Below are 18,079 nucleotides of genomic sequence, written 5' to 3'. Positions count from 1 at the left end.
ACCTACTTACAATCTTTTCATTTTTTTTTCAATACTAGTTATACCCAAACCTTTTTCCCTATACCAGACTGGTATCGTTTAACGGTGCCCAGCCCTACCGGGAATCAAACCCAAGACCCTCCCGCTGTGAAGTGAAGTCACACAAGTTGCCGTTACTATTATGCCTGATCGGTACCATTCCTCTACTGCAGTATTATTTTGGACAGTGCACATGTTTTGACAACACGTTTGATTATGACATTTATCTACTTATCGATATAGCTTCTCTTAATTTCAACACCTTTGGCTCCAGCTGAATGATTTTGAATTTCTCGCATCTTTATCTCTCTGCAGTTGCCTTTTAAACTGTTTTTTGACTCTTTGTATGTGAATTTATTGAGTATATTTAGCGTATATTGTCTGCAGTGATTTCCACAGCATGGGGACTGGGCCTGATGACGAATGAAGGATACACATATGTCTGTAATGAAGCTATTTGAGGTATCTTTTTTGCATATAGATAAACATATTATTCCGTAGCTACTATTACTTTTAAACTATGCACAGATGAACTTGGTTCCGGTGAATGTTATACCTGTACGTGTCAAAACGAGTGGCATATTGTAAATAACTTTTCTTATTCCGAGCTTTATTTTGGCGTATAGTCTATTTTATTACCAGGTGGTGCATTTTTGGTTTACGGAAATGCAGTGTCCACATTATTCCCTCTTTGATGGTCGAAAGTTACGATATAGTCTATTTTCTCCAATTGTATTCTTGCTTGTTACTTTCTGTAAAAGATCGGTGGCCAAAGTTGCATGATTGTATCGTGGACGCAGCCGTTATCTCGATGTGCATTACGACGTTCAGTATAGCGTTATCTTTGTTAGCATGTGCACTTGTTAGCTACAGGTTTTGTGAGCGAGTCAGTGATTAAAGAGATGGTCCAGTATTCTGTGAAATGGCATCTTTTCTAATAAGATACTTGCATACAGTCGGGACGATTTGGAGAAGCAGAAAGTGGCATTGACACGAGCAAGGTGTGAAGTATTTGCTCATTAACATAAGTGGAGGAGGAGCTGAGGTTATGTGGTCAATATTAGTTACAAGGAGAAGAGAATGTTACACTGGAGCAGAGCAATGTAAAGTCCACAGATGGAGCATAGAAATAACAAGACTAAGGACAGGAGTCCAGATTGAAGGCTAAATATACCATTTTTTTCATTTGAGGTTCATTGAACAGAGATTTTTCCTGATCGATGAACACTAGATTGCTCCTTCGTCCAATACTCATCTAAGTATTGGATGTACTCAAGTATATCTGGACAATATATCGTCTATAACAGGGGTTCAGAAACATTTCAGGCCACGACTCCCAAAATCACCAACACCCCACTGTAATATATGATAACTATTTATAATGAATGTTGGTTTAATGATGTTAGTTTGGATACTGTGTTTTGATACTTTGGCTTAATTTCAGAAAAATATACAATTTAAAGATACTACACAGACTTTATAATTGTTAAAATTATATATTTTCCTCCCCCTACATGTTCCAGCCATGTCCTAAGCCCAAGATGTAGAATGGGCCCAGACCTATTTACCTAGCCTGGCATCCAGACTAATCTCCGATGTTTATTAATTAATAAACAGGAGACTAGTCTGGCGACCCTGTCGTAGAAAAGCTACTGCTTGAGGCAGGACTAATGTGGGACAACCGAAGTGCATAGCAGCCAATGAGAACATAGCGGATGTGACGACAGAAACAGAGACAAGAAAGTTTTAGTCATTCGGACGTTGACAATAGCGCTCTCTGCCACACGGAGTTCTGTCGTTTATGTCAGAAAAACTTAAGAATACAAGCATACCGGAGCATTACGTGAAGTGGTTGCTTGTGTTGAAAAACTACAAAACAAAGGCGCAACAACGTGACGCCCGTTCAGGGAGCTGCTCTGATTGGTCGGTAGGCTCCATATCGCTGCGTCACTTCCTTTGAAAGCGCGCAATGGAGTGTTGCCAGACCCTCTTCTGTAAAGAAGCGGAGTCTGGTTGGCGAGACTACTATTTACCACAACTGCCTCTAAAATCCTGCACGGTCACTCAAAAAGTTGTTGCAGTTGCGCGTAAGACCTGAGGTGGCAGTAGTGAGTATAAAATGACCAATTTGCATCTAGTCCCTTTAAAATTAAAATTAAAAAATCTAATTAAATGTAAGAAATCATCTTCAAACCCCACCATGGGATAATTGTCAATGTCAAGAAATGTGGAAATAATATGGGGGGAAAAGGGGGCACAAAAAAATAAAATAATAATAATATGAAAAAAGGGGGATAATAAGGAACAAATAATAATAATAATAATAAAAAAAAAAAAAAAGATAATGGGAAAAAGTGGTGAATATATCGGGAGAAAAAAGTGGAGTAAAATGGGGAATTTACATTTCTGCAGATTTCTGATGGTTTGCAAAAATATCGCTTTATCATTGTTATCGAGATATTCAAATATTAGTATTTTTTTTAAATAAATATCGCTCAGCCCTAGTGCAAAACACTTTTCTCTGTTCATTTGAGATTCTGAATTAATGAATCTTTTCCTGTGGGGAGGATTTTTGCCACAACAAACCAGATTTGGATGCCCTTACTGTGGTGATCAGCCATATGTTCCAATTACTACTGCGTACATTACCTCCAGTATGAAAGACACACTTTTCTCATTCTAAACAACCCAGTACAGAAGACTTTCTGAAAGCTGCACTGCACTGCTTCAAAGGGGTGCAAAGAGTGATGTTCTTTATTCAAGTGACATTGTGATGCAACATTTTAGAATAAGGTTGCAACGGCATCTATAGCACGTCAGTAGATCCGGGTCGGAAAAACAATTATACGCCATGTTACAGTCCATATATGAAGATGCTTTTCTTATATTTATTCAGCCTGGCCGTGTGAAAAACAATCCGGGTTGGTGTAAGATAATGGCCTCACTTATCGTAAACTATTCCACTTTCACACATCTATGACTGGGAACTGATCACATTCTGTCTGCTTCTCCAAAAAACTCCACTTCGCAACCGTATGAAGTAACAATCGGAAAGTGTCTGACAGAATCCTGGACTACCTCTTTTAGAAAATTAGAATGCGAAGTCTTTAGGAACTCTCTGTAGTCTGTAGTAGAGCTGCTAAATCTTTAAAGTGCCTTATGAAACATGTTGAAATAAAATGCAGTACATGTCTAGATATATCAGTACTTAAATGAGACACATTTAGCACATACTGTATGTCTAATGGCACGTTGAAATATGCTGTTAGTATAAAGGTAAGATGTCAATACTAGATAGTCAAAACAGAGTCTGCGTTTTGTTCTGTTGAATATTTGAAAATGTGAACGTTATTTTGTTTTTTTAGTCGATGCATTTTAGTAGTTAAATTGCATCTGGCAGGTTTCATGTTTGTCTAGTTGTTGCTGAGTTTTATGGGATCAGGTCTGTGGTTTGTAATAATCATACACTAGTACAATTTTTATGAAAAAGAAACAAAGACAGTATAGTGGGTATGCACTTACATAGTTTTATTGACTGAGTGTTGAAACAATTAATGTAACACATGTACAGTACGGTTCCAACAGTTTATGAAATATTTACATCTTCTTATGTCACATTTGTCCATTTGTCATATGCATTTTGAAACATAAAGTGAAATATTTTCTGTAAGTATGAATGCCTGTTTGAATAATTATAGCATACAGTCAAAGAAATGAAAAATACAATATATTAAAGTGAAACTGAATAATTTTAACTTTCCATGTATTTACAATATGCAAATGTATGCCACATGCTGTCATTTTCATTGTCTTTTTTTTTTTTTTTTACCACATTTTCACAACTGTACTGTATCTTGTAGAAACTTGTTCAGATCATTTTTGCTTGACAGGGATCATTATATTTTCAATGTAAGCATCAAAAACACATCTTCAGTGGCATTCTTTAAGGTATATGTGGATTTCCCTTTAATAAACCACTCCTGTATGTTTTTTCTTCACTATGGGATGAGACGTGTTTGTTGTTTACAAAGTGTCTGTTCTGTAGAGAAATATCATGTACAATTTGAACTGTACAGGTGCGGTTGTGCTTATGTTCCTCTGCCTTAAATCAACTGCATTGTTGGATGGCTGTATGTGGCTGCTGGTATGATACGGATTGCATGAATTAATAAAGTTTCAGACCAAAAAAAAAAAAAAAAAAGAGAGAAATTGTTTTATTTGCTTGTGCTGTATTGCCCTGGAGTCTCACTGTTACCCCTTTTCACCGCTAGATGGCAGTATTTACTAACTGTCAATATAGAACTGTATCAAGTTTGTGTCCAATATTTCTTTTGGGTTATAGTAACAGATATATTAAAGTGGATTAGTGTCAGGCAGTAAAATGTTCATGTTTCTCACAAGACATTGATAAGTGTGATAGTTATTCACACATACGTAATAACTCATTACTACCTTGTTAAACAATCCATACATTGGTGAAGCTTATGTGGTGTATGGCATCCTAACAAACCTGTGTCTTAGGGGGAAAAAAAAGGAATCCAAATCAATGGTTTTGGTTCTCAAACTTTTCACACCAGCTCATATAACATTTAACCCTTCACGTACCACGAGGCCTACACAACAAATAAGGAGTAAACCGACTTTAATAGGGTCAAAAACACATCTAAACTAGACAAGTGTCTGCCAAAACTGGGTGTAAAGCAGATCTTTGTTTTAAATATACATTACACAATCGTAAATTCAATTATAGTGAAAATAAGTGAAAATAATTCCCAAGTTGCGGATAATCGGAGAATCACATGAGCAAGTCACCAGTGGTACATGTGGTACACAGTTTGAGACCCACTGATCGAAGCTGTTTATAATCTTGATCATTTGATAACTTTTTTGGGGAGACTCGCGGACCCCAAGACCCAGCAAACTTGTGCAGTTCTCCAGCAGTGAAAAAGTTAAAGATTCTGTTTGACTCTCTCCAGGCTTATATACAAACTTACTCTTTAATAGTGTTTACCCTGATATTAGAGAGTCTATGTTTAAATACTTAGTGGGGTTTTGTAGGAATGAGGAATAACAAAAGCTTTGATGAAGAGTGTATTAGTGAAAGGTGTTATAGATAGAAGGGTAAGAAAAGAAAAGAAAACTTAGTGGATGTGTCAAGTGATTCAGACCATTGTGAACAAAGGTGGGAGGGTAAGTGAATAGTACAGTATTGGCAGCATCAGAAAGTGGATTTTCTCCTAAAGCCTTGGACATGTTCTGAGCTGGGCCCCTTGTTTTTCTGCAGACAACCCAGATTGACAGTAATCCCACTTTTAGCACATGACATTTGTTTCAAGTCTACTGTACATTCCTCTGTAACCTGTCAGCTGACTCCACTCCCCCTGAACTGTAGAAATCATCTGCTCAAAAGAAACAAAAGAGTCTGTAGGTGTTTTCATATTTATTTTTCAAGTTATGAGCAATAATTTATAACAGCATATGTGTAAAGCATTAACAAAATGTGCAACAGTTGGCCAAAAAAAAAAAGTCCATATACGTCTACAACAATGACAGAGACATGTATGTGTTCTGGTCTATTCACAAAATATATATTCAGACGTACATGCCACTGAGGCAAAGATCTGCTGGAAAAATACAAAAGCTGTGTTGGGTGGGAATACAGTGCAGATGACTGTGTGCCTTGAACAAGCTGATTCTACATTAAAGGAGAAAAACGCATAAAAAAACAGGCAGAGCAGCACCAGTCACCACTGTGTGCCACCGCTGTAGCTGCTTCATCAGAAGAGTTCATTACAAAGTCTTACAGGAAAGAGCTCCTCAGAGTCAGTGATGGACTTCCATGATAACTGCTTAAGGGGACGAAGCAGAAAAGTGCACTTGGCCTCGCACTGTAAAGATCATCATACAGTATATATACAAACATTATCTGCTGGGAACAGTTACATTCAATATGAAAAAGGTGCTATCCTAAGGTCTCCTGCAGTGCACTGCATCATTCAGGCGCAGATGTGCTGGTCCACAGCCTCAGGGCTGTCTGATTGTTTCTCTCTAACGCGTAAACACTGGAGCTTTATGAGTGAATATCATTGTGCAGATTAGCTAAAGTAAAGTCTTCTGTCATTCCTCTCTAATTGTCCTTACCCCGTGTGAGTTATGGGATGAGGTAACATGGGGCAGGAACACCTCATGTATAGGCCCGCTTAGTGCACATTTACAGATTAATGAATATAGCACAAAAGAGTATGTACAAAAAGAGCCAATAACCTTGGCAGAGGTCACGTGCACTCCCTACATCCAAAGAGACTCACTGATGGGTAATTGCGCACTGTTGCAAAGGTTTGGCACTCAACTGCTGCCACTTTGAAAATATGTTATCAAAGAGGATACAAAAGTCAGCACAGCACCCGTACGTGAGCGTCAATCATTGTCGAGGATCATTCAGAATGAATATAAGTTCAGTGCAAAAGGCACGCACTTACATCTGTCCCTTGTTTAACCAGGACACAGACACAAAGCTTCCACGGGGCACTTCAGTCCGTTTGACAGGCAGAGAAGTGGAGTGGGCTTTTGCTCTCAGCTGACGTTTCTGCTGCGTCACTGTCTGCGCTCTCACTCGCGGGACTCACCGCGCGCTCTTCAGGTGAAGCGGCGTCAGCCTCGCGTGACCCCTCGCTGTCAGTGGTGAACGAGTCTTTGGTCTGGGAGGCAGCAGCGAGGTGCGCTGAGAGACCGGGAAACGCGGCAGCAGCAGCGGCTGCTGCGGACGCGTGTGCGGGGTAAAGCCACGGGAAAGGCGAGGCAAGCGCTGCCGCGGGGTACATGTACTTCTCCGGGTTGTTCTTGTCGAAGAAAGGCATGTACGACGCTGCGGCGGAGGGGTTAATGAAGTAGAAAGGCATGCAAATAGGCGTCTGCTGCCCGATATTAGTAAGTCCCATCAAAGAGTTCATCAACGAGAGTTCTGGCCTCGTGGGGTCCGTGCTGCACAACAGGTTCCCAGGCCAGCTCATCTTTGGTTTCTTTGCTGCACGCTCCTCTCCAAACTCCTGCTTGATTTTCGGCGCTTTCGTGCCGCGCGTGCTGTCGCATTCCTTGTCCTTGCCCTCGCTCTTCTCCGCCTCGCCCCCGTACCCACTGTCCGTGTCCGTGTCGTTCTCATTCAGCTCCCCACCCTGGGTCCTCTGGATCACCGGGACGCAGTTGGCGTGGCCATCAGTCGTTTTCTGGCTGTCCTGTTGCGCGTCCCCACTGCTGAGCAGCTGGTGCTGAAGCGGAGGCGCGCCTGACTGGAGCTGTGCCAGAACTTTGTGAAGGTGGTTGATGAGCTCTAGGCACCGCTGCTCTCGAGTGGTCCAGTTCTCAAACTGACTCAGGTACTGCAGGACCTCCTTGGCGCACGCTTGGAACCCGGTCTGGAACGCGTCCAGGTCCGCGTGGAGAGACGGTTTGATGGAACGGTCTCCTGTAAAAAACAAGCCAAAGAGTCACCCGGGAAATCACTCTAAGTATGACCATTTACAGCTCCTCTCCTCTGCAGTGATATGCGTAAAGTTCTTACCATTCTCCAGAGCAATAATCTTCTGGTGTTGCTGCTCAGTGACCGCAGTCAGTGCGTTTAAATGCTTCAGTGTTAACTCAAGCACAACGGCTTTCTCCAGATGCCCCAGCGTCTAAAAAAACAACACGTGACCACTTGGTTTACTTTATCAGCTCTCAGTGAAAATAAACATTTAAACACTTTTGCCGCGCTTTACCGATAGCTTAAGGTGTTCAGGCAATAGGTCCTTGAGTTGACCGATACATTCGTTGATTCGATCCCTTCTCTTTTTCTCTATCAACCGGTGTGGCAACTTGTATGCGTCCTGTTTGGAGAGAAAACAGGCTCAGCATACACTCAATCACCGCCGTAAAAGCACGCAATAACTTCAGTGAACAGAACGCACCTTGCCACCGTCCTCTCTCTTGATTCCTCTCTTCGATTTGCAAATATACAGAGAGGGGTAATCCATCCTGAAGTGACACAAAACTACGGTTAGACACAAGATCGTATTGAGAGTTGAGACTGATTGCCCCATAGAGAACTCACCCGAGAAAGTCTGCGTGTTCCATGAACTGTCTATCCTGTAAACGTGCTATTCTCTCATCCATTGCGTCTTCGTGTCGGGTTCCGTACGTGTCCTCGTCGCGCGTAAAAGTGCCAGGCTTCACGGGCTTGTTCGAGCGGAGATCTTGCGGGAGATGCTGCACCGTCCGTGTCTGCGCTTCGCACTGACTCGACTACTCTTCCCCCAGAGCTGCCACTTTGCTCAGCACTCAGCACAGTGGCCAGAGCGCACGCGCGTCTCCCCCGGTAGGGAAACAGCTTCCGACTCACGTGTAGGCTGCACCAGCGCAAAGTCCAGTAATTAAAGCTAGTGTGTTACAGCAGCCGGCGCCGCTTTTTCCTATAGCTGCCTGGTCGAGCCACTCCAACGCCGAGGTGCGCAGAGAAACGTGATGCAGACCATGCGAAGCGGACGGAAGCAAAAACGGAGCGGTGTCCCTGCATAACCCGCAGGAACTTAAAGCATCGTGAAATTAATTGCAGCACTGACCTTGTAACTTTTATATGAGCACAGCTGAAACTACAACATGCCTAAAACAGAGTGAAACGAGGGACGAGCAAATTAGATCAGAGCAAACACTGGCACGCTCAACTTTGTTTAGTTTGCTGTTCTTTTGCGCCAAATGAAAACAAGGAGGCTGTGAAATGTCCTGAAGCGCACCCCCCCTCCCGCCCTCGAGTCACCCCGGGTATTTGGGGGCATGCAAGGGGGACATTCGTGTTATCAGTAACCTTGGTAACTGCCGTGTGTGCGCAAACACGTGCGTCCCAGTGAGCAAGCTTACACACAAAAAAAACCCGCAAACGTTTAGGACTCTAGCTACAAACCGGCGCACGCTACAACTTTTAAGACCAGGCCCATGTCAACAAAGTCACAGCGCAAATGTGTGTTAACGTGTCATTTTTCGTTTTGGGCGCGCCTGCAGAAGTTGTCGTGCCTTGTGGTTGACACCTGTTGCGCTTTCCTCGGAGCAGGCGTAGAAAAGCGTAACGAGCCGAGCGTGCGTAATGCCCTCACATGCCTCCAGATCACATTCCCCTTCCTGTCAGTCATGTGACTCGTTCTGGCCCGAAGCGGCGCTTGTATAACCGCGCTGACAAAAGGGGGCCACCCAATCAGCGTCCGTGGATTTTCTTAATTATTATTATTTAAGCAAAACCTGCGACACTTTGGATTTGATTCAGTTCTGGCCGATTCCCACAGATCACTTTACAGTCGTGTGTTGCTGTACCCCTTGTTTTTTTCCCCTGCCCCCGGCCCTTCCCTTCCCTCCTCTTCCCTCTCTGTGTTGCTTGCTCTATATGTGGCACCCTTGCGGAATCCCATCCAAATGTTTTCCATATTAGTTCAGCGCCCTTCTCCTTTTCCACAGTGCAGACTGTAGGGTTGGGAGAGAGGGAGGGGCAGACGGCTGACGGCAGACTTGCCCGAGCGCACGGCGAAACAGTGAAAGTTTGAGTGAGATGGGACGGGGGCACAAAGGGTCGTCGGGCATGGAGAAGATGAGGGAAGAGAGTCCAGAGCCGGAGCGCGGAGGGTGTCGCAGGACGTGCCGCTTCCCCCTGCTGCTCGCGCTACTACAGCTGATACTGGGGGTCGCTGTCGCCGTTGTGGCCTTCCTCAAGTTGTCCATCACGTCCTCACTCGTGGCCAGGGAGACGCCACACTGGGCTGGTATTATTGTAAGCGCAGCACTCACTATATCCGCGCAAACTTGCATGAAGCTGGCGCTATTCCACTTGTTGATGTGGTTTTGCATGCCTGGCGCACTTCGGAGTGTTGTTAACTCTTCACAGCCCCTTTTGCATGTGACGTAAGCAAGTGACCGACACACTTCTCTAATCCTTTGGTCACTCATGCATAGGTTGACACAAGACACTCTCTCTCATACTGTAGGATGACCACGTTGCACATGGGACACGCTACAGTCGTGTATGTGATTTGGTGGGACATGAAGTGTTTCCATTCCATTTCAAATAAACCTCTGAAAGTCCTCATTGAGAATTGAATACCACATCTCATGACATACAGCACTAACGGAATAGAGATCAATAGAGAAAATCAGCTGACTACCTGGACATCTTGAATGACCAGGTTATTCCATCAGTGGATTTCTTCTTCCCTGATAGCACGATGATGACGATGCCAGGATTCGTCAGGCTCACATTGCGAAAGAGTGGTTCAAGGGAAACATCATTTTCACACACGGATTGGCCACTGATCTTAGCCCCATTGAGAATCTTTGGGATGTGCTGGAGAAGGATTTAAACAGTGGTCACACTCTTCCATCATCAATACAAGATCTCGGTGAAAAATGAATGCCACACTTTTGACATCGCAAAAGATGTCACAGTGAATGCGTACTGTAATCAAAGCCAACAGTGTAAGAGCGTGTGACTCCCTTTTATTTTTGTGGTCAGGTAGTGTAATAACGTTCATACCCAATTTCCAAGCACTAATTAAAAAGTGTGGCATTATCTAAATATGTGGGACGCAGCCAACCGAAAAAGAGGCACCCAGCTCATATGCTGAAATACAGTAGCTATGCACTCAAGAACGAGTATGACTTTACAATATTACTTAAATGCAGGGGAAAAAAGTAGATTTTTCATTGTACTTGACCTTGTAGCTATATGAATGGTCAGCAGGGCGCCTTTACTTTCCATCACGGTGATCTCTGCAACACTCCAGGACTAATTGCTTTGTAGGTTTTCTGGTGAGATGGTCCATCAGCAGAGAAAAACCTTCCAAACAATTGAACCTTGAGCATCGCAGCGACTGTGATGGAATGTAGAGGCGCCATGCTGACCACTAATACAGCTGTTGGGTCACTACAAGGTCAAATATCAACTTTTTCCACATAAAAATGTTTTCCAAGCTGCATTCAGACCAAGGAATTCCTACAAATTCTGTAAATACTGTATCTTAAGGCAAGTTCAAGGATTTTCAAATAAAGTACCAGGCACAGGGAGAACATGCAGAGACCAGTGGATGCAACTGGATAAACAAGACTACATTTATACAGTATGTTCACACAACCTTTGAACGTCTGACGGCCTTTGGAGCACCCTTTGCCCTCTTATGCTTACAGTGATCTTTTACCCTGGTGCATAAAAGTATCCCAATGAAAGAAGAAGAAAGATCACTTCTCATGCATGAAATTTCAGAATGTCTACTAACGTTTACGCACACTGAGAATACATTTGATATGCTGTGTTTAACCCCCTAATAAGTACTCAATTGCATACTTATGTTTGCATGGTGTTTCTACGTGCATAAACCTGCTAGTTCATAAATATTCGATGACATTGCTAGTGAGTAATATCTGCAGTGTTATTGTTATATCACCTAAAAAGTTATCAAAAGTGAACAAGAGAGATTGCCTTCAAAGTTTAGAAAAAAGTGTCCATGAAATGATTCTTTATAAAAAAAAATGAGGTGATTTTGTTAAGGCTGTGGCAAAATTTTGTTTTCTATCCAACGTGAACATTTGCTGAAACAAGGGGGAAAAACATCTTTGGACACCACATCCCGAGTTCTGTCCTCACGAGAATCAGCTGGCGAAAAACACTGAGGTCATCGAGAAGCTTCCAGACAAACCTGAGAAAAAACACCCAAATAAGAAGCTGCACGTTAGTCACAAGACCGCTGTGCACTGACGAGAGAGGGAGCGAGCGAGCGAGCGTGTGAGAGGGATAGACACACAGTAATGTAATCTGATGACACTTTCCTGCTGAATCATGCAACGTTACAGACAATCAAAACAGCAGCCACACATCTGGCGCCTGAGCTGCAGAGTGTGGCCACATGCAAGGCCACTGCAGTGCATACTAAGGTCAATGGATTCCGAATCGGAGTTTGTCACTTAGCCACGTTGGTTTTGACAGATTTAGATTCATTCGTTTACTTTATTGAGATTTTTAACGACATTCAGTGCCAAATAATCTGCCAGTGAATAAGAAAAAAATGAATACAATAAGGGGAAAGTACATTTATCTTAAAACAAGTCCGATAAAGGGATAAAGGTTTACAGAAATTGGTAAAAATGACTCAGTATGCTGACCTCAAGACACTAAAGCTGCTGTACATGATTTCTCCCATTCTCAAACAGTGACAGTGGGAGGAAGAGGAATGAAAACTGTGTGAAAACCCCCAATGTGTGCTCTCAAAACCCTTCTGCACACCCTGATTCTTCACGTGCATGAACTCATATGCATGATTTATACTGGATGTGCTTCACACTGAGCAATTTTTATTTTTCCCCAGCTTTGTTTAGTCTCCATTGTGGGGCTGATCCTGTACTGCATCACTTACCACCCAGATGAGCGCTCCTTCCTGCAGTATATAGTCAAGGTAAACACAGTGTGTGTTGTGCAAACAGTGTTTCCAGTGGTCGTGGATTACTAAAGTAAATCTGCTGATGTAATTGGATTACATTTTAAGTAATGTTACGGTATTACAAAAGTTGCAAAACTGGTCATTACATTATATTGCTTTATCAAGTAACTATTGATTACTTTTTGTCATGTTTGGACTGCTGAAAATATCTTATTACTCATAAAATGTCACAAAAGCAACCGGAAACGACACAGTACCAAGTATAGAGTGGATGAATAGTGCAATGTTAAGTGTCTTTGAGTGTCCAGAAAAGCATTATATAAAACCAATGCATTATTATTATTATTATTATTATTATTATTAATATTGTGGTCCATTGTTGCTCTCAACTGCGAAAAACTGAGCGGGGCAGACCAGCCTGACTTGATCCTAAAGTAATTGGTAAATAGGAGATTACTTTTGAGATAAAGAAATCAAAGAACTAACAAGGTTACTTTTATAATGAGTAATTTGTAATCAGTTGTTGAATAACGTTGTTGACGTAATCCCAACAACAGTGTGTGCAAATGGATTTCCTGGGAATTCATTTTAGCAACGTTCTTGCAGTGTGCTGGCAATACGTCTTTAAATACTTTGGATCGTTGGTCTTTATGTTCAGCAATTTGTCTTTCACTTGCCATTTGACCGCTTGGCTTAGGTGACTGATGTCTCTTACTGGCAATGACTAATTAGCAGCATAGACCAACGCCAGACCCGTATTAATCCAGGATGATCAGTTTGAGCACTGTTGTTTTCTGTCAAATCAGCTAAAAGTGAGTACCTGTTTTACTATCCGCCTTTATAGAGTCTGCTTGTCAGTATACAGTAATGTCTTTGCCCTTGGTTGGAGCTTTTTGAGTATGCACGACTCATTTAAGTAGACGTGGCTGTGGGCTGATAGCCTATAAAATTATTTATAAGTGTCAGCCCGGCAAGGACAGTGTGTTTAAACATATCAGTGGCCGACTGGCAAATCTCTATCCATGTCCGAGGGCATGTAATCTGACAGGGAAAAAAAGCAAAACATTGATGGATATAGAATGATTAAGAGAGATTTCATACTTAAAATGATACTATTCAAAACGCTGAATAAAGAGTGTGTGTTTCAGAACTGCATCATTTTGGACTATTGGCTGTATTTAAAGAGACACTGCGTAAGTTTTGGACTATACTGTTGTCATTAGTGCAAAGCGTGCTCCTATTGACCAGCTCGACACAGAAAAATACTATTACTGCAGGGAATAATCAAAGAATGGATTTGGATGAGGACCTAACCTATTTTAATCTCAAATTCTACTGACTTTAGTCACACCTCCATGGAGACGTACCCACTCCCGATAAAGATACAGTCATGTCTCAGTAGAGCTGAGCCACTCAGCAAAAACACATGTTTGTTTGTACATTTATGAGGTATTTTTTCCAATGATGAAATGATCTATCATAAAATAAATGCTAGTATTTTAATTATATTTATAAGTAAAATTCTACGCGGTGTGGCTTTAATGTAATAGTTAAACATTTGCATAATACCATTTTAGAACAAAGGCCTGTGAAATTAAGCCTTTTGAGTCTTTATAAACTAAAGTAACAAAACAGATTCATTGATGGTACAAAATCATATGACAGGCTCAAATACATTTTTATTGTAACCTAAAGAAGAATTGTATCATATTCTCCTCAAAACATACAATCAAAACACAAACCTTTGTGCACACAGACTTGTGTGCAAATGTCCTTGCGCGGGACTTGCTTTTGAAGGCCAACATTCTTCTAAGAAACTGGCTTTTTTGACCTTTTCCTCCCACTGCAGTTGTGTTTTTGTTCATGTTTGAGTAATCTTTCAAAATAAGCCTCCTTCTCCAGTGCTCAGTAAACCTAGCCACCACCTGCACCTCTGTTTTAAAATCCAGACACCTTCACAGGACTCATTCCAGTTCCCTCCTGTGTTTAAATGGTCTCTACTACAAAGCAATAGCTTGTTTTTAGACCTTTTTAAACTGCTGAAACATGAAACAACATGAATCCCAGTTATTTTAAAATTCAGGCAAAAGTCCCTCAAATTTGTCAACATTTATCCAAAATTCATACAAATAACTGCGCTGTAATGTTGTGTATCTGCTCTGAGCCAGTGCATGCTGTGAATAATGCCTTTGTGTGGTGTTTGCTTTGGACTCAGAGCCAAAATGTCTGTCTCTGGATTAATCATGAGACATCGGCCTAATCAGTCCGTGGATTATCTGATTAAAATACTCGACAAAAACACTTCATTTACAGGAGCACACTGCCCGCTGAGGCATCCATGTAACATTATGGATAAAAAGCAGGTGCAATGAATGTCTCCCAATCTACAAAACAGAAAAAAAAAGAGGCTGGAGAATGCCATATGATAATGTGCCCTCATCAAAAACATGCCTGGAGTAGATTTAGCTTCATTCACACAGGTTTGAAGCTTTTATACTTCGGTCATACTGCTGCATTTTGTGGATTTTGCTGCACATTAAGTAGAATCCTGAAGTGTCCTCAATATTTTTAAGTCCACAAACCATCCCCGGACCTGAGCTGAACAGTTCTGCATTCAGTACAGAGCCATTACTTTATTAGGATGCAAAAAGAACAAAATGGGGGCAGAACACTCCATGCAAGAAACTAGATGCTTGGAAAGTAGTTCTTACTCATTAAAGTGTGTTCTACATACACAGTCATTATTTTAAGTTTTAAAATGTGGCATATCAATACGGAATTGTCCAAAAGCAAGAAGGGAAGGGAATCTTGTTTGTATATCTGTGTCTTTTTTCTCTTTCAGACTGAGAAGAAAACATGCAAAAGTGACAAACACACGGAGTAGAGAGTGTGCTGAAATAGTCCATATAAGCCAGGGATCTCCAACCAGTGGCTCTCCAGACTTTTGTTGCTTGTCAAACATTTTCAAGTGGTGTCACTTGATGACTCACATTTTAGATGCATTTTCTTTTTGTGCTGAACACGATCTGCAAACATTTGGGTCAATGTAGTAAAGTAAGGACAAAACTCTTCTTTGAAATAGCATTTGAGCTTCTTATTTCTCCGCTAGAGCCGCTTTTCACACAAGTGTCTCTAAAGCATAAGTAGCCCTTCGTCGTTTTTGTAGTGTAAAACGTAGCTGGGTAAAAAGGTTTGGAGACCCCTGATATAAGCAGCAGTTTCCCCAAACAAAGAGTTGTATCTGATGCTGCTCTATTCAGGTCTTATAAGAACTCATCATTGTGCAAGTCCATGAGTCTCATCATAAGTCTACAGGTGGAACTTAGAATATCATTCAAAAGTGCAGTCATTTCTGTCATTCAACTTAAAGAGACTAGATGCAAGTTGGTCATTTTCATACTCACTACTGCCACCTCAGGTCTTACGCGTAACTGCAGGTTCTATATTAAGCTGGTGCATTTCGAGTGCATTTCGAGTGACAATGCAGGATTTTAGAGGCAGTTGTGGTGAACAGGTCTGAGCTCATTCTACACATTAGGATATGGCTGGAACATGTAGGGGGAGGAAAAAAATACATCATTTTAACATTTTTAAACTCCCTATAGTCCCTTTAAACTGTGAAACTAATATATGACAGACTCATTACATGCAAAGTGAGAAAATGTAATAATTAATTCAAAATTATAACAAACAAAGGCTTGACATATGTCACTTTGCATGTATTGAGCATGTATATACCTTTGCTACAGCATTTAATGTTGTTGGAGCCTGAGAGCATTGTGTATTCTACATCTACAACTTATGGAATTTAGCTTTTGTATAGCCCTTTCCACATGACACAAGTCACCCAAAGCGCTTCACACAAGGGAAAGCAGGTTTACAAGCCACAATTACAGGATGTATTGTGGCTTTAATGCTTCCTTACTGTTTGTCGTTTGGTTTGCAGTTGCTGTACTTCATCCTGTGCACCGTCGGCCTGGTCATCTCTCTGCTGGTCCTCGCGTTCGCCGGACACCACTACTCCCAGACCAGCTCTTTCACCTGCGAGCGCACGGGCCCCGACTGCCTGTGCACCATGGAGCCGGACGACCCCATCGCTCGCTCCTTCACCTACCAGGACGTGGACGACTGCGCGTACCTGACCGGCGACCTGCCCCTGTACTTCCTCATTCAGATCATCCTGAACCTGGCTCAGGCCCTGGTGTGCGCCGCCGCTGTCTTCATCATGTGGAAGAACAGATACCAGGTGTTCTTCGCCGGGCTGCAGATATCCTCCTGGGAGCGGGTCTGACGGAGAAGACGGGACAGTCAGTGCCAAGGGCTTTTAAGTTTGTATTTTTGAAGTCGTTTTTGTACTTGTGGCAGTAGATCGGAATGGCCTTAGCACAATATACACACGCTTAATGTACAGGTGTGGCTTGGGTGTTCCATAAATTATTTTTCAGAACTACAAAAGTGTTATATTTATGAAATTGAGGTGCTGTCATTAGTGAGAGTGCGTGTTGTTGCCACTTTGATATGACTTTAAAAGGTCGGGTATGTGGGATTTGTTTTATTGTGATCCATAAAAGTGGTCTTTCTGTGTCGCCAAATATGTGTGTTAAATATTTATTTTGTAACAATGGTTGTGTTGATTTCTTCAAAATTAAAAGCACCAAATGTGTATTTTTGCTCGTTTAGCCTAAATTGTCCTGTGTTGTTCTCTTTCTTGCAATAGAGCAGGTTAAAGGAACAGGCCACCATTTTTCCATACTGAGATATTTTCTTACCTGAGCTTAGATGAGTTGATGTGTACCTGCCTGGTCTTTACGCGTGCGCTCAGTCATGCTAAAAGACCTAACATGTTGTTAGAATTTAGCATCTCCTCCTCTCCTCATGGACCCAAACGGGGGTGAAGTTAGAATCGACAAAGCTCTTCCACATTTTCCCTGTTTAAATACGGTTACATGAGCATTTACATGATCCAAGTATAGTCACATATAATTAAACATGTCAATTTTCTAAGCTCCTAAGGCGTAATAACACCTTAAGAGCACATTGACATCCGCGCAGTAAAGTTGAAGTGCTCCTCCTCTTTTTGCATGAAGACCAGACAGGTATGCATCAACTCGTCTAAACTAAGGTAAGAACATATCTCAGTATGGAAAGACAGTGGCCTGTTCCTTTAACCTTGCTTGTTTTTGTTTTTGTAGTGCATTCTTGAAACAGTGAAGGGATCATTTTAAAAAGTGTTTTCTCATGTGCAAAAGTGGAGCAGTAGCAGAGCCATTTCCACATCTTTTACTCACAAAGCAATCTCTCATTTACAAAACAGATTTGTGGGCCTCATACTGTCATACATGTCATTTCAAATAATGGGTTATCGTCCAGCTTGCACTCACTATTTAGCACCGATAAACTTACTTCCTTTGTGAGTAAGTTACATACCTTTAACTTTGAGAAATTTAAAATTACATGAAAATAGGATTGTTACATAAAGTAGATAAATGGCTCCAGCATAGTCATTTTGATGCTGTTTGTGCACAAACACTCTTCATGGGGAGTGAACGAGTAATGCGTGTATTGACTCCAAAGGTGCTAAATCCGGCAGAGATTTAAAATGATAAAAGCTCCATGTG

General features: G+C 41.7%; 2 protein-coding genes across 3 annotated transcripts; one reads left to right on the top strand and one right to left on the bottom strand.

The window, feature by feature from the left end:
- Positions 1 to 4,490: 4,490 nt before the first annotated feature.
- On the bottom strand, positions 4,491 to 8,503 carry bhlhe41 (basic helix-loop-helix family, member e41). The gene is made up of 5 exons (XM_079567277.1): positions 8,105 to 8,503; positions 7,962 to 8,028; positions 7,773 to 7,880; positions 7,577 to 7,688; positions 4,491 to 7,480 (listed from the first exon to the last, which is right to left on the bottom strand). Exons 1-5 carry the CDS (start codon positions 8,164 to 8,166, stop codon positions 6,549 to 6,551), a joined length of 1,281 nt encoding a protein of 426 aa, XP_079423403.1. The 5' UTR covers positions 8,167 to 8,503; the 3' UTR covers positions 4,491 to 6,548.
- A 915-nt stretch (positions 8,504 to 9,418) lies between these two features.
- Positions 9,419 to 16,928, top strand: sspn (sarcospan (Kras oncogene-associated gene)). Of its 2 annotated transcripts, XM_079568145.1 has the most exons (3): positions 9,419 to 9,805; positions 12,390 to 12,476; positions 16,408 to 16,928. In XM_079568145.1, the coding sequence occupies exons 1-3, from the start codon at positions 9,587 to 9,589 to the stop codon at positions 16,750 to 16,752; spliced, it is 651 nt and encodes a 216-aa protein (XP_079424271.1). In that variant the 5' UTR covers positions 9,419 to 9,586; the 3' UTR covers positions 16,753 to 16,928. The 2 variants fall into 2 exon arrangements, with proteins under 2 accessions (XP_079424271.1, XP_079424272.1); XM_079568146.1 differs by lacking the exon at positions 12,390 to 12,476.
- Positions 16,929 to 18,079: the final 1,151 nt, after the last annotated feature.

Source organism: Gobius niger, assembly GCF_951799975.1.
Source record: "Gobius niger genome assembly, chromosome: 12".
Taxonomy (NCBI): domain Eukaryota; kingdom Metazoa; phylum Chordata; class Actinopteri; order Gobiiformes; family Gobiidae; genus Gobius; species Gobius niger.
This window is presented reverse-complemented; position numbering and strand designations above follow the sequence as displayed.